General features: G+C 41.7%; 1 protein-coding gene across 3 annotated transcripts in view; it reads left to right on the top strand.

Moving 5' to 3' along the window:
- Inpp5f (inositol polyphosphate-5-phosphatase F) overlaps positions 1-13,153 on the top strand; it is an 82,105-nt gene that overhangs the window by 60,785 nt on the left and 8,167 nt on the right. For 2 of the 3 annotated variants that reach the window (XM_041666390.1, XM_041666391.1), the window contains 2 exons: positions 1,653-1,770; positions 7,824-8,022. In XM_041666390.1, coding sequence (XP_041522324.1) covers positions 1,653-1,770; positions 7,824-8,022 — 317 coding nt within the window. Of the gene's footprint in view, positions 1-1,652; positions 1,771-3,268; positions 3,497-7,823; positions 8,023-13,153 lie in introns of those variants that run through there. The other variant, XM_041666392.1, reaches the window with a different exon arrangement.

The following is a 13,153-nucleotide window of genomic DNA, read 5'->3' as shown; positions in this document are numbered from 1 at the left end:
ATAGAACCTTCAATGTAAATACAGTTGCTGGCAACTGAATTCTCAACATGTGGATACTCTTCATGGGCAGTAGAAAGTGGCTGAGTGTTTAAATTAGGTTTATGTTGATTTTCCTCGAAGCTACTATTTCATCTAGGACCATATCTCTTCTAACAAAATGTAGCTTGTTTGGTGGAGCACTGGCCCAGAATGTGTGAGGCCCAGAGCTGATTCCTAGCAAAACCCAAGCAAAGTAACTCGGACCAAGGACACAATAGACATCTGCTTCTGTGGGTTCTGGTTAAGTAATAAATATAAAAACTTGTCCTATTTTTATGACAGTTCCTCTATGTAGGCCATATGGTACTGTACACCCTCAGCTGGAATTACAAAAGTGAGCCATCTCATCTGGCTCCATGTATGTATGTGTGACTTTATGTGCATCATATACATTTAGGCACCCGAGGAAGCCATAGAATGTCAGATCCCTAGTCCTGGAGTTACAAGCAGTTGTGAGCCACCTGAATTAGGTGTTAGGAACTAAACCCAGGCCCCCCACAAGAGCAGCAAATCCTAACTACTAAACCAGCCCCCAGAAAACATTTTTAATAATTAAGGAAAATGAGCTTTAGAATTCCTTATCCAGGCGCTACCTCCTTTTCTTCCTTTGAGTTAGAATGCTGTGGATTCCACATGCATGCCTTGCTATCTGTATGTGATATTGTTCTAAGATTTCTGGAAAGTGGGCAGCTTGTTGGCAGGATGTTCTTCCTAAACTGTCAGTTTTAGGATATGGCCTGTGTCCTAAACTTGCTGTGAAGAGACACCATGGCCAAGGCAATTCTTATAAAAGGAAGTATTTACTGGGGCCTGGCTTAAAGTTTCAGAGGATTGTTCTGTTACCGTCCTGGCAGGAAGCATGGCAGCAGGCAAGGCAGGCATGGTGCTGGAGAAGTAGCTGAGAGCTATGTCCTGATCTGCAGGCAGAGAGAGACTGGGGCGTGGGCTTTTGAAACTCAAAACCCACTCTGAGTGACACTTTCTCCAACAAGGTTGGAGAAGCGCACCTGTTTCTGAGACTGTCTTGTATAAAAACAGTGGGCTGGAGCAGGGAAAGCGGCGGACCTTCTTTATCTGTGAATAGCTCTAAGTCACCACCCCTCTATTCATGGGTATGGTGGTGCGAGCCCGTGATTCTAGCTTTTGGGATGTGGAAACAGGAGGATCAAGAGTACAAGGTCACTCTTGGCTACAGAGTAAGGCCAGTCTGGGCTACTGGGGCTGTCTAAAATCTCCTCCTCTCCCCTTAAAATTTTAGTTTTGATTTTATACCAGTATGAGCCTTGAAAAATATGTTTTTGTCTTTTTAGTATTTGTCAAATAATTGTTTTCTATTTAGAAATTTCTTTCTACAAGTTTCCAGGAATGGCTTTGCCCTAAAGGGGCCATCTAACTGAACATTTGATTCCATGAATAAATATTGCATATAGATATTTGGCCTGTGTAGATCAGAGTCAATTGCTACTACATATTTTAAATTAACTACAATTTAATTTAAGACTTTTATAACTTGGAAGCCTATAGAGTTCTTGTCTTGAACTGAAAGTCTCAAAGAAATTTTGAGAACATTCTCAAATCTGAATAAATTTCCACAATTGCCTTTTCTTTGATAGGGTGACTTTACAAGAACAGGAGAAAGGAAGTTGGCTGGAGTTATGAAAGATGGAGTTAACTCTGCAAATAGGTACTACCTCAGTCGATTCAAGGATGCCTACAGGCAAGCTGTCATAGGTAAGAACAGAAATGTCCTCTTTCTGTAAGACTGGTAGTTCCTTCTGGGAGTTCTATTTGGCAGAATTCAGCTTCTTGCCTTTATTATGTTTTGAAATGTACTTGTGTTTCTACACTGAGCACCTTACCTAACATATCAAGTTCAAATTTTCCCAGGCTTAGCACTTGACAAATGCTTTCAGCTGGAGCAACAAAGGAAACATAATTCCATTTGTGTTAGTCAGTTTGTTATTCACGTAATAGAAGAACAGGATTGAAGCTCCCAGTGTGTGGGTGCAGTACCCAAACCTCAGCATGCAGAATCTTCATGATGCATTGGTTTTCCTATTGCTCAAGCCATGTAAACAGATGGTTTTCTTCTTTTCCTGAGAGTCATTTATCATCCAAATACACCACTGTTTTCCATAACCATGATTTAACAGGGTATTAAGGTACCACATTTACAGGTTATCCGAACCAACTGATGACTTTGTAGAAGAGGAAATAGGAAGGTAGATTTTACCCATAAAATTCCTGCATTAATATGTTAATTTGCTATTCAAGAAAATGTTATTTTATGGGACTAAAGTGAAAGTAGAGTGTTTTGGGTCAGAAACAAATATGACATGAATGATCTATGGCCCCTAAGAATATTTTTTAACTTCCATTTCTTTCGTCTGATTATTTTAACACACATAAAATAACCCTAGCCTGTAAGCAGAGACTGCTCTTTCATTTCAGCTGCCCAGACCCGAATAATCACACAGAAACTATGTTAATTACAACACTGCTTGACCAATAGCTTAGGCGTATTCCTAGCTAGCTCTTAAATCTTAAATTAACCCATTTCTTTTAATTTGTGTATCACTACAAGGCTGTGGTCTTCCAGTAAGGTTCTGGCATCCTCCTCCTTTGGCAACAACATGGTGTCTTTTTGACTCCTCCTACTATCTCTCTGTGTCTCTGTTTGAATTTCCTGCTTGGCTTTATTCTGCCCTGCCATAAGCCAAAAGAAAAAAAAAACTTCTTTATTAACTAATGGTAATAAAATATATTCACAGCATATAGAGGGGAATCCCACATCATCTCCCCTTTTCTGTCTAAATAAAAAGGAAGCTTTTAACTTTAACATAGTAAAATTGCATATACAAAACAGTTATTAAGCAAGAATTATGGTTAAACTATTTAGTCCATTTACATTTGGCAAATTAAGGATCATAACTAAGGAAAACTATAATTATAACTATCTAGTCTTCAACTCCATCAAAGGCCCCCAGAGGATATAATATTACCAAGTAAACAGGAGGTGCATTGTAAGGAACTTCCAAAACTATAGAATTGACAGAGACATCTTATTGCCTGGACAGTCACCCAAAGTTCTTTTGTAACATTGGGGCATCCATCTGCAGCCTACAGGCCCATAGTATCTGGCAGACTTTTTAGTGAAGCAGAAAATATGAAGATCTGTTCTGCCTTGTATTGGCAAAGTTCATCAGTTGCTTACTTCTTTGTCCTGCAGAATGTCTGGCAGTTTCTTATGTAAAACAGGAACCCTGAAGGACCATCCTGTCTTTTGGAAAGTTCAGCAGTCACTTTTCTGTGGGTCCTGCTTGACCAGTTCATACAACAATTCCCAATAACCACATGGTGGCTCACAACCATCTGTAATGAAATCTGGTGCCCTCTTCTGGCTTGCAGGCATGCATGCAGGCAGAACACTGTAAACAAAATAAACAAATCTAAAAAAAAAAAAAGAATTTCTTCTATGCCCATCCACCTCTCTGAAGTAATTGGTGCTGCCAGAAGCAGACATGTCTCCCTGTTGAGAAAAGTCTAAGTTTTTAAAACCTCTTAAATGTCATATTCTGTATGTCTTTGAAGTGTTGAAGATTATCTAACTGAAATATGTCTCTGTATATCTAGAAAACCTAGCTAACATTACTAAAAGTTTGATTATTATAGATGACTATCTATTAATCTATATTTTTAATTATATATTACATTTTTAAATGAGCTGTATAACGCCTTGAACAAGAGCAGAAATACATATTCACAGTGTAACAAAATCTACCTTAAATTTGTATCAATAGACCAAGATCCATACCAATGCAAAGTATTCCTATTTATATCATATCTCTCCTATTCTTAAAAAAAAGTAGATTGACTGTGACCATTAATGATTTATACCCAACTCCCTTTAAATGAAAATAAACATTTATAAACAGTCATTTTGGAAATTTAGGCATAGTTTTCTTCAAGCTACTTCCCACTGTTTGTTGGACAAAGTATTTTGGGGGTTCATGGAGAACCTTCAGGGGATCTTGTTCCATCAAAGCACATTATCCTGGATGGAATCCACAAGTTATTATCTTCTATGGAAACAAAAGCAGAACCTCTTTTCCAAAGCAACGTATCCTTAGAGTCAAATTTTGAAGTCAAGATACCTTTAAAAAAATATATGTGTGTGTGTGTGTTGGTTTAGCAGCCCATGCAATGAAATGTCTCTCTGTAGTTAGCTCATTCACTGTCAAAAAATTCAAAGAAAACACAATAATATACATAATCCAGACTCTGTGTATTTTCCATCTTTATGTGGCATTTTTTTACTCTATTGCTTTTTAATATTTTTTGTCATCTTTACTCCTTTAGTCTATGACTGTATGTACTCTTATATTACTTTTACTGTTTCTTTAAAGACTTTATTTTATTTTTATTTTTTTTAAGATTTATTTATTTATTATGTATACATTATTCTCAGTGCTCTGCCTGCAGGCCAGAAGAGGGCACCAGATCTCAATACAGATGGTTGTGAGCCACCATGTGGTCGTTGGGAATTGAACTCAGGACCTTTGGAAGAGCAGGAGGTGCTCTTAACCACTGAGCCATCTCTCCAGCCCTTTATTTTATTTTTAAAGGTGATTTACTTTTTATAACTGTCTATACTTTTCTTCTCTCTCCCAAGCCTGCATACATTTTTTAAACACACTGTGTCTCGTTTAGAAGCCTTTTGTATCAGAATCTGTCCTAGTGTGTATCTAAAATCATTTTCTGACAAGGGACACTTTTAAAATGGATGGATCTAGAAAACATCATTTTGGGTGAGGTAACCCAGACCCAGAAAGACAATTATCATATGTACTCACTCATAAGTGGTTTTTAAACATAAAGCAAAGAAAACCAGCCTACAAATCATAATTCCAGAGAACTCAAACAGCAATGAGGACTCTAAGAGAGACATACATGGATCTTAGCTACATGGGAAGTAGAAAAAGATAAGATCTCCTGAATAAATTGGGAGCATGGGGACCATAGGAGAGGATTGAAGGGGAGGGGAGAGGCAGGGAGGGGAGCAGAGAAAAATGTAGAGCTTAATAAAAATCAATTTAAAAAAAAAAAGTAAGCAGTGTGGTCACAGTGGCCCTGGATGCTCCCTCTACCTCTCTTGGTTTTTTAACATGGCAGAGGTACATTTGCCACCAGCTCTAGGTAGGACCACCAAGGGGGAGCTATGCTCACTACCTCTCTGGGAAGCAGTTGGGCCATGCTGCCACCAAGAAGCTTGTAAGCATGCTCTGAAAGAGCCAGAGCCATTCGTGCCACCAGCACAAACCAGGAAGCTGGGTTTTTTTTTGTTTTTTTGCTGCTAATGCCGAGTCAGGAAGCCTTCTCTTAAATGAGCCATGCCTCTGCTCACTGCCAGCAAACAGAGCCTATCCAAGAAAATGCTGCTACCAAGAAGCCATGCTTAACTCTGTTCTTTTGTGTCTAGAATTCCTTCCCAAGCTCTCTCAGGTGTTATGTGGATACATTTGGCCCTCATTGGTGCCATTTTGTAAAAGGAGACTGCTCTTTTGTTCCGGCTGCCCAGACCTGAATAATCACACAGAAACAATGTTAATTACAACACTGCTTGGCCAATAGTTTAGGTGTATTCCTAGCTAGGGTTTAAATCTTAAATTAACCCACTTCTATGAATCTGCGTATTGCCATTATGCTGTGGCCTACTAGTAAGGTTCCAGTATCCACCTCCTTCAGCAGCTACATGGCATCTCTTTGACTCCACCTACTGTCTCTCTGTATCTCTGTTTGGGTTTCCTGCCTGGCTATATTCTGGCCTTCCATAGGTCAAAGCAGATTCTTTATTAATCAATGGCAATAAAACGTATTCACAGCATACAGAGGGGAATCCCATATCACTAACCAAACACCAGGTAGGAATTGGAAAAATCTAATATAAAGAAGTTGGATTCAGAACTGGGTTTTAACTCAGTTTTAGAGAACTTACCTAGCAAATAGGAGGCCCTAGATTTAATCTCCACAAACAAAACAAAAAATGTTGGATTTATTTGCCGGAAATGAGAAGTACATGGTATGATTAGAGACTTGGATCTCTTAAGACAAGATCTCACCCTGCAGTGCTGGCTGGCCGGGAACTCACTATCTAGACCCGGCTGGTGTCAAGCTGAGAGATCCACCTCCCTGTCTTTGAGTGCTGGGACTGAAGTCATGCACCACATCTAGCTGAGATTTGGATTTTAGTAGTTTATTGAAAGGGGGAAAAGATGTCTTCCTTCGCCGGTTAATGTGGCTGTTTATTGTGTAACTCTAACCTGGGCTCTGAGTTCAGCTGTCAGTCTTGGTCTCCTCACAGTTGCAAGAGAGACCAGTAGTAGTAGAAGCTTGTTAGTCCTTTGGTGAGGCCAGTGGCTGACAGGTCTTTTTTCCCATAAGCTGCCTGAGATCTCAATGTCCAAGATGTCTTCATAGGGCATAGACTCATAATGGTGGATTAAAACCTTAGCTGTATGCCCCATTGGGAGGAAGTTTTTTTTTTTTTTTTTTTTTTTTTTTAAGGTTTTTGAGACAGGATTTCTCTGTAGCTTTCGAGCCTGTCCTGGAACTAGCTCTTGTAGACCAGGCTGGCCTCAAACTCACAGAAATCCACCTGCCTCTGCCTCACTATTAAAGGCATGTGCCACCACCGCCCGGAGATTTTTGTATGTTTTAAAGTTGGATTGGCTTTGTATTGCTGAGTGGTTAGGAGTTCTTTATGTATTAAGTATGCAAATCCCCCCACAAGATGAATGAGTTGTAAATATTCTCGTGTATTTGTGGACTTTTTCACTTCTGTAATGATGCATTTTGAAATGCAATTTGTTTTTAATTTGAAAAAGTCAAATTTTATTGAAAAATCACATACACAAAATAACTTTTGATTTGTTTTAGATCTCTCACACTGAGCCTTATCCCTGCAAATCAGTTTCCCCTGAGTCCACACTAACTAGCAGGCAGAGAGCTAGTCCCTTATTAACAGGTGGGCAGCAGCTTCCGCTCAGAATTAGGTTTTGCCCATTACTTCCACTGCCAAGTTGGCTTCTCACAAGACCTGAAAGGCCAGTTCCTTCATCATCAGGCACAGACTAGACTCTTGGCCTCATCTGCACCTCCTGAGCAATACCCTCCTCCATAGGATATGTACTCACATGCTCTATACACAGTATCTGTTCTAACTTTTTGTGCCCTGTGGGATTATGCTTCCTGTCACCCGGAGTACCATCTTCCTATTAGGTACCAACCGTGACCAATCAGACTCCTCACCCAAGTGCACAGGGTAAGTACCATTCACATCTGAAAGGTCCATCCTCCTGTGCAGTAGAGACTCTCCCAGGGCCAGGGAGAAATAGAGAAGGCAGAGCCTGCGAGAGAAGTGCACAGCACTGCACACAGTACACAGTAGGAAGTGGCTGATGAGAAGGTTTCCAGAGTTTGCCAGCACCAGTGCTAGGGGTCACCAGGCCCCAGGGAGGACATGAATGAAGCCAGGGAAAGCTCAGTTTTCTCACCCCTGAAATAGTTCCAGAAACACAAAACTTTTTGATGACATCCAATTTGTTTGTTGTTGTTTATACTTTTAGTATCCAGTCTAAAAAATTGAATCTACTTTAAGGTGGGAAAGATTTACACTTATGCTTTCTTTTATGATACCTGTTGTTTGGGGTTGTGGCTTCTCTTTGTTTTCTAAAAGATACGTTAGTGAAGCTAATATGATGATAGTATTAACCCTTCTACCCTAGATTTGATGCAAGGCATCCCAGTGACAGAAGATCTTTATTCCATATTTACCAAGGAGAAAGAGCATGAAGCTTTGCATAAAGAAAACCAGAGAAGCCACCAGGAGCTCATCAGCCAGCTCTTACAGAGTTACATGAAGTTGCTGCTGCCGGGTGATGAGAAGTTCCATGGGGGCTGGGCCCTAATTGACTGTGACCCTAGGTGAGCTGGAGCCCCTAATGGGATCTAAGGACTTAACTTCTTAACCTTCTGGGGTTAAGTTGTCACAGTTAATGCTGGCAGTTGTCCATAACGTGTGGACCTGATCATATCAAGCGTGGTAGTTTCAGTGCAAGGCGCAGTCACATTTGGTACAGAAATAAAGGGTGCTGGGAAAAAAATCACTCATAAAAAGAAATGCTTAAATATGATCCTTTTTTTTTCCCCCAAGACACGGTTTCTCTGTATAACAGTCCTAGCTGTCCTGGAACTCGCTTTGTAGACTAGGCTAGCCTCGAACTCACAGTGATTTGCCTGCCTCTGCCTCCCAAGTGCTGGGATTAAAGGTGTGCGCCATCACCGCCCACCCTTAAATATGATACTTGATTTAAAAAAATTCAAGCCTGAAATGGTGGTTCATACTTGTAATTCCAGCCCTTGGCAGGCTGAAGCAGAGAGATTGCTTGGGTTTAAGGTCAGCTTGGGTGATATTTAGAGTTCCAGTGTCAGGTGATAGTAGCACACGCCTTTGATCCCAGGACCCAGAAGGCAAAGGCAGATGGATCTCTGTGAGTGTGAGGCCAGCCTGTTCTTCAGAGTGAATTCCAGGCAGCCTGGGCTATAAAGTGGTCTTGTCTCAAAAAGTGAAATAAAACAGAACAGCATACAAATGGATCAGCTGCATCATTATTTTAAAGAACACTCAGAACTGGGTGTTTCTGTTTAAAAAAAAATATCAAGTAGGAATTGGCCTATTTTATGAAAGTCTGAGACCACTTTATACCAATAAAAATAACAAGCATTATTGTACCTCTTAACAAGTATACATTTGTGTGCCTCGATAGAAGTTGGACTCTCAAGATAAAAGTGTACAAGAGGACTTACAAGGTTAGCTGCACACCAACCAGCTACATTCGTTAAATACTTTCTGTACCCGTCACTGTACCCGTGTGCTCACAGACATACATGCAGGCAACACACACACACAAAACTAAATCTTAAAAATAATTTGTTAGTAACTCTGATACTCAACACCTGTAACAAGATTAGAGCAAGCATGCTTTGTGAAGACTCATTAAAACCTCTTGCAAAGATTTATGGGAACACTGGTACTGGCGCCGTGAAAATAGTGGTGGAACAAGGTAGAGTCTAGTTCTAGGTGTTTAGGTGGCCGCCCAAGCTGGGCCCGTAGTTCAGTTGGTAGAGACTTCCCTCACATACATGAAGCTCTGGGTTCAATCACTCACATCTCATGCCTACGATCTCAGCACTTGGAAGACGGAAGCAGGACGATCAGAAGCTCAAGGTTGCCCTCAGCTTCGAAGTGGTGAGAGCCTCAGATTCGCATTTTCAGCCAGCGAACACTTACTTGAGGAACACAAGCTTCTGTTCCCGTTTATTACTAGCAGGGTGTAATGCTTCTCTTCTCCCACCCTTTCCCAATGCTTAGTAGTTATATGGGCTACTTCTTATTTTTCCTTTTTTTTTGATACAGGATTTCCCTGTGTAGCCCTGACTGTCCTGGAAATTTTTTTTTTAAATATTTATTTATTATGTATACAATATTCTGTTTGCGTGTATGTCTCCAGGCCAGAAGAGGGCACCAGACCTCATTACAGATGGTTGTGAGCCACCATGTGGTTGCTGGGAATTGAACTCAGGACCTTTGGAAGAGCAGGCAATGCTCTTAACCACTGAGCCATCTCTCCAGCCCCTGTCCTGGAAATTTTTATGTAGACCAGGCTGGCCTTGAACTCCTCATGCCTCTGCCTCCCAAGTGCTGGGACTAAAGGCCTTTGCTCCCATGCTTTGTAAGCAGAGACTGCTCGTTCATTTCCTGGCCATCCAGAACTGAATAGTCATACAGAAACTGTATTAATTACAACTGGCCAATAACTCAGGCATATTTCTCGTTAGCTCTTACATCTTCAATTAATCCATTTCTATTAATCTGTGTATTGCCATGAGGCTGTGACTTACTAGTAAGGGTCTGGGTCCTTCTCCTTTGGTAGCTGACCCCACCTACTCTCTCTAGACATCTCTGTTTGGATTTCCTGCCTGGCTTTATTCTGCTAAGCCATTGACCAAAGCAGCTCCTTTATTAGCCAATGGTAATAAAGCATATTCACAGCATACAAAGGGGAATCCCACATCAATGCTTGGCTTACTCCCTCCTTTGCAATAGCAGTAAAATTTGACTTTCTGACTAGTAGGGGCCAGTGACTGTCTTCTGCACATCTGTAACTAGAGTTCCTGCTTAAAAAATATCTATTAATAATAACATGCTAGATATTGAGGGTCTGAACAGTCTTTTTCTCTGTACTTTGGATGTGTAGATGGAGTAATTCCCTCAAAGCAGATCCCACTTTCTCTTCATTGGAAGCTGAAACACACAGACCATTTGTGTTGCCAGGTTTTCACCAAGTGCTTCTCTCTCCCACAAACCTCATTTACATTGGGTTCCAAGATGCAAGCTTTAAGTCCATCCAGTTCTGTCTTTATTGCTGCCTGGTCTGTAGGTGCTAACTTAGCCCATGGCTGTGTATCTGACTATCAGGGAGATAGTCCACATACAAATTAAGCCCCAGAATCCTTCATGTGCTTTGCTGTGCCGCTGGGTCTCAGGCTGAGCTTTCTGCTGAGTTGTCCAGTCCATTGTTTTTGTTTCTTGAGAACAAGCCTTAGCCTTTGGTGGCTTCTTAAAGATCCAATGCCAGGATTTTATTGATTTATTATGATTTTTATAAAACCAGTTGTCAGGTATGATTATGTACATTTTGTTTTGTTTTGGTTTTGGTTTTTGAGACAGGATTTTTCTGTCTAACAGCCCTGGCCATCCTGGAACTCTTTCTGCAGACCAGGCTGGCCTCAAACTCACAGACATCCACCTGCCTCTGTCTCCCCATTGCTGGGATTAAAGTGTGTGCCCCTACTGCCCAGCTTGTTTTCTGTAAGGGCTTCTCTGCAGGCTCTGGTTTTCAGTGTGGGTGTGGGCTTAGGAACGAGTCCCAGCATGGTTTCCCCTTTCTCTTCATGGGAAACATGCTATGGGCATCTAAGTTTTCTATAGAATCGCTGTATGTTTGCTAACTGAATGCACATAAAGTTCCAAAACTGTTGTTGCCTGGTGGAAGACAAGGCAGCTTTAATCCCCACACTGAGAGGTAGAGACAGGCAGCTCTCACTGATTTGGAGACCAGCTTGGTTTACCTAGCAAGTTTGTTACCCAGTGTGACATCACCAAAAATATATTTATTTGTGTGTGTGTGTGTGTGTGTGTGTGTGTGAGAGAGAGAGAGAGAGAGAGAGAGAGAGAGAGAGAGAGCCTAAACACGACTGTTTCTGTGTGAAAGGGTAGGTTTCGATGGACCGCAGGTCTCCAGACTTGTGTGGCAAGTGCCCTTTCAGTGACCTCACGGCCAGACTATTTGTCTTTTTGTCCTTGAGCTATAATAGTTTTTCTGAAGACCAGGGCTAGGATTCGATTTGGGGAATAAGGCAGAACTATGCAAATTTAGGAGTTATATAGTCTTTATATAAATACTTGATGTTTTATTCTTTATGCTACTGTTATTATTTTTAAAATACGGCCATAGTGCGTTGTCCTGAAGACTGCTTTGGCAACGCGTTCGATTTTGCTGCATTCACTGCAGTATCAGTAGTGTAAACTGCTCAGGAAAGCAGTTTACGAGCCTTCCGCAGGGGAGGCCAGAAGCGGCTGTGGGAGTTGTCCACACCGCATCTGGTCTGTGCGCAGTGCGACAACGTTGCACAGCCACGGGACAGAAGCAGCTCTCCCGGACTTTGTCTCCTTCCTGCCTGCGCCCTGGCTCCGCCAGTTGCTGCAGAACTCCGGACTTTAGTGATCGCAAAGAGGAGGCTTAGATTTGGACGGAACTAGGAGACGTGCAGACTGGTCCCTGAGCAACTGCGGAGGCTGCAGGCGGTCCCCTGCGCCCTGCTCCCTGCCTCTGCGATCTGTCTGCTCTGCAGACAGAGGATGCCGCGCTTCAATCGGCCGCCGCCCCCTGCTCCTCGCGCACCACCTGCCAATGCTGCGGAGCCCAAGTCCGATGGTGTTCTCGCCATGACTTTTAAGATTTTCCTCCTCTTTGCAGGACTTATGGTTAAAGTACCTGTGGGGCTATATTTTTCTTGTAAATTGCTTCTTTTCCAAAGCCTGATGTTGATGTCCCCGGAAGACAGCGCCTTTTATGCTACCATTGTCTCCGTGGTCGGGCTGCATGTGGTTTTGGCAATTTTTATTTTTATAGTATGGAAGGAGGGTTTGCCACAGTGGCGGGAAAACAAAAATGATTAGGGCAGCAGGGAAGAGCTGCAGTGCTGGGGGTGGGGGAGTTATAAATAAGGGTTTTTTTCTTTTTCCTTTCTTGTTCGTATCAAATGTGCTTTTTTTTTTAAATTTTTAAGGGTAGGGGGTGGGTAGGGAGAATTATATACTGCACCTAAGAATGCAGTAAAAATGGGGTGGGGGGAAAGGCCGACAACATTCGACCGCTTGTTTCGTGCCAAATGCTTTTAGATAAGGACATGATGTTTTTGTCTGATGTAAATATTAACTCTAGAATAGGCAGCCAGGATGGAAGTAACACTGTAATTAGATGTTTTTTTTTTTTCGTAAAATTTGTGTCGTGATGTAATTTTTGTGGCGTGGTGTGACTCAACTCAGCGGCAGTTTTTACAATTCAGTAAGTATCCGTGTTGTTCGGCGTCATTTTCCGCGAGGCTGCCGAGATTGCTGCATTGAATGGTGTTCTCGTGTTCAGATATTGGCTGCCAGAATCAGCCCTCATCGGTTTTATTAGGTGCTTCCGTGCTAGTACATTCATTGAGGTCTTAAGTGTAGGCGAAACCTGAGGAATTCATTTAAAATGAAAACTGTTGGATTTAGGTTGCAACAAGGTGCTGCTGGGGCAGAAAACTGAAAGGAAGATTTCTGTAAATCCATCCTTCTCTGCAGCACCTCTAACAATGACTTCCCCATGGGCAAGTTAGCTAGTGGTTTAAGTTCCATCTGCAGTAGATATTTCCTATTTGGTGTTTTGTTTGTTTTGGCTTTTGTCACTGCTTTGATAGAAATAGCAGATGGGTTTTAAAATCCTAAAGCGCGAAT

The sequence above is a fragment of the Microtus oregoni genome, unplaced genomic scaffold (genome assembly GCF_018167655.1).
Source record: "Microtus oregoni isolate MIOR12 unplaced genomic scaffold, Mior012 000016F_ref0000370, whole genome shotgun sequence".
Classification (NCBI taxonomy): Eukaryota; Metazoa; Chordata; class Mammalia; order Rodentia; family Cricetidae; genus Microtus; species Microtus oregoni.
The sequence above is the reverse complement of the archived record's forward strand: the minus strand, read 5'-3'. Positions and strand labels throughout refer to the sequence as shown.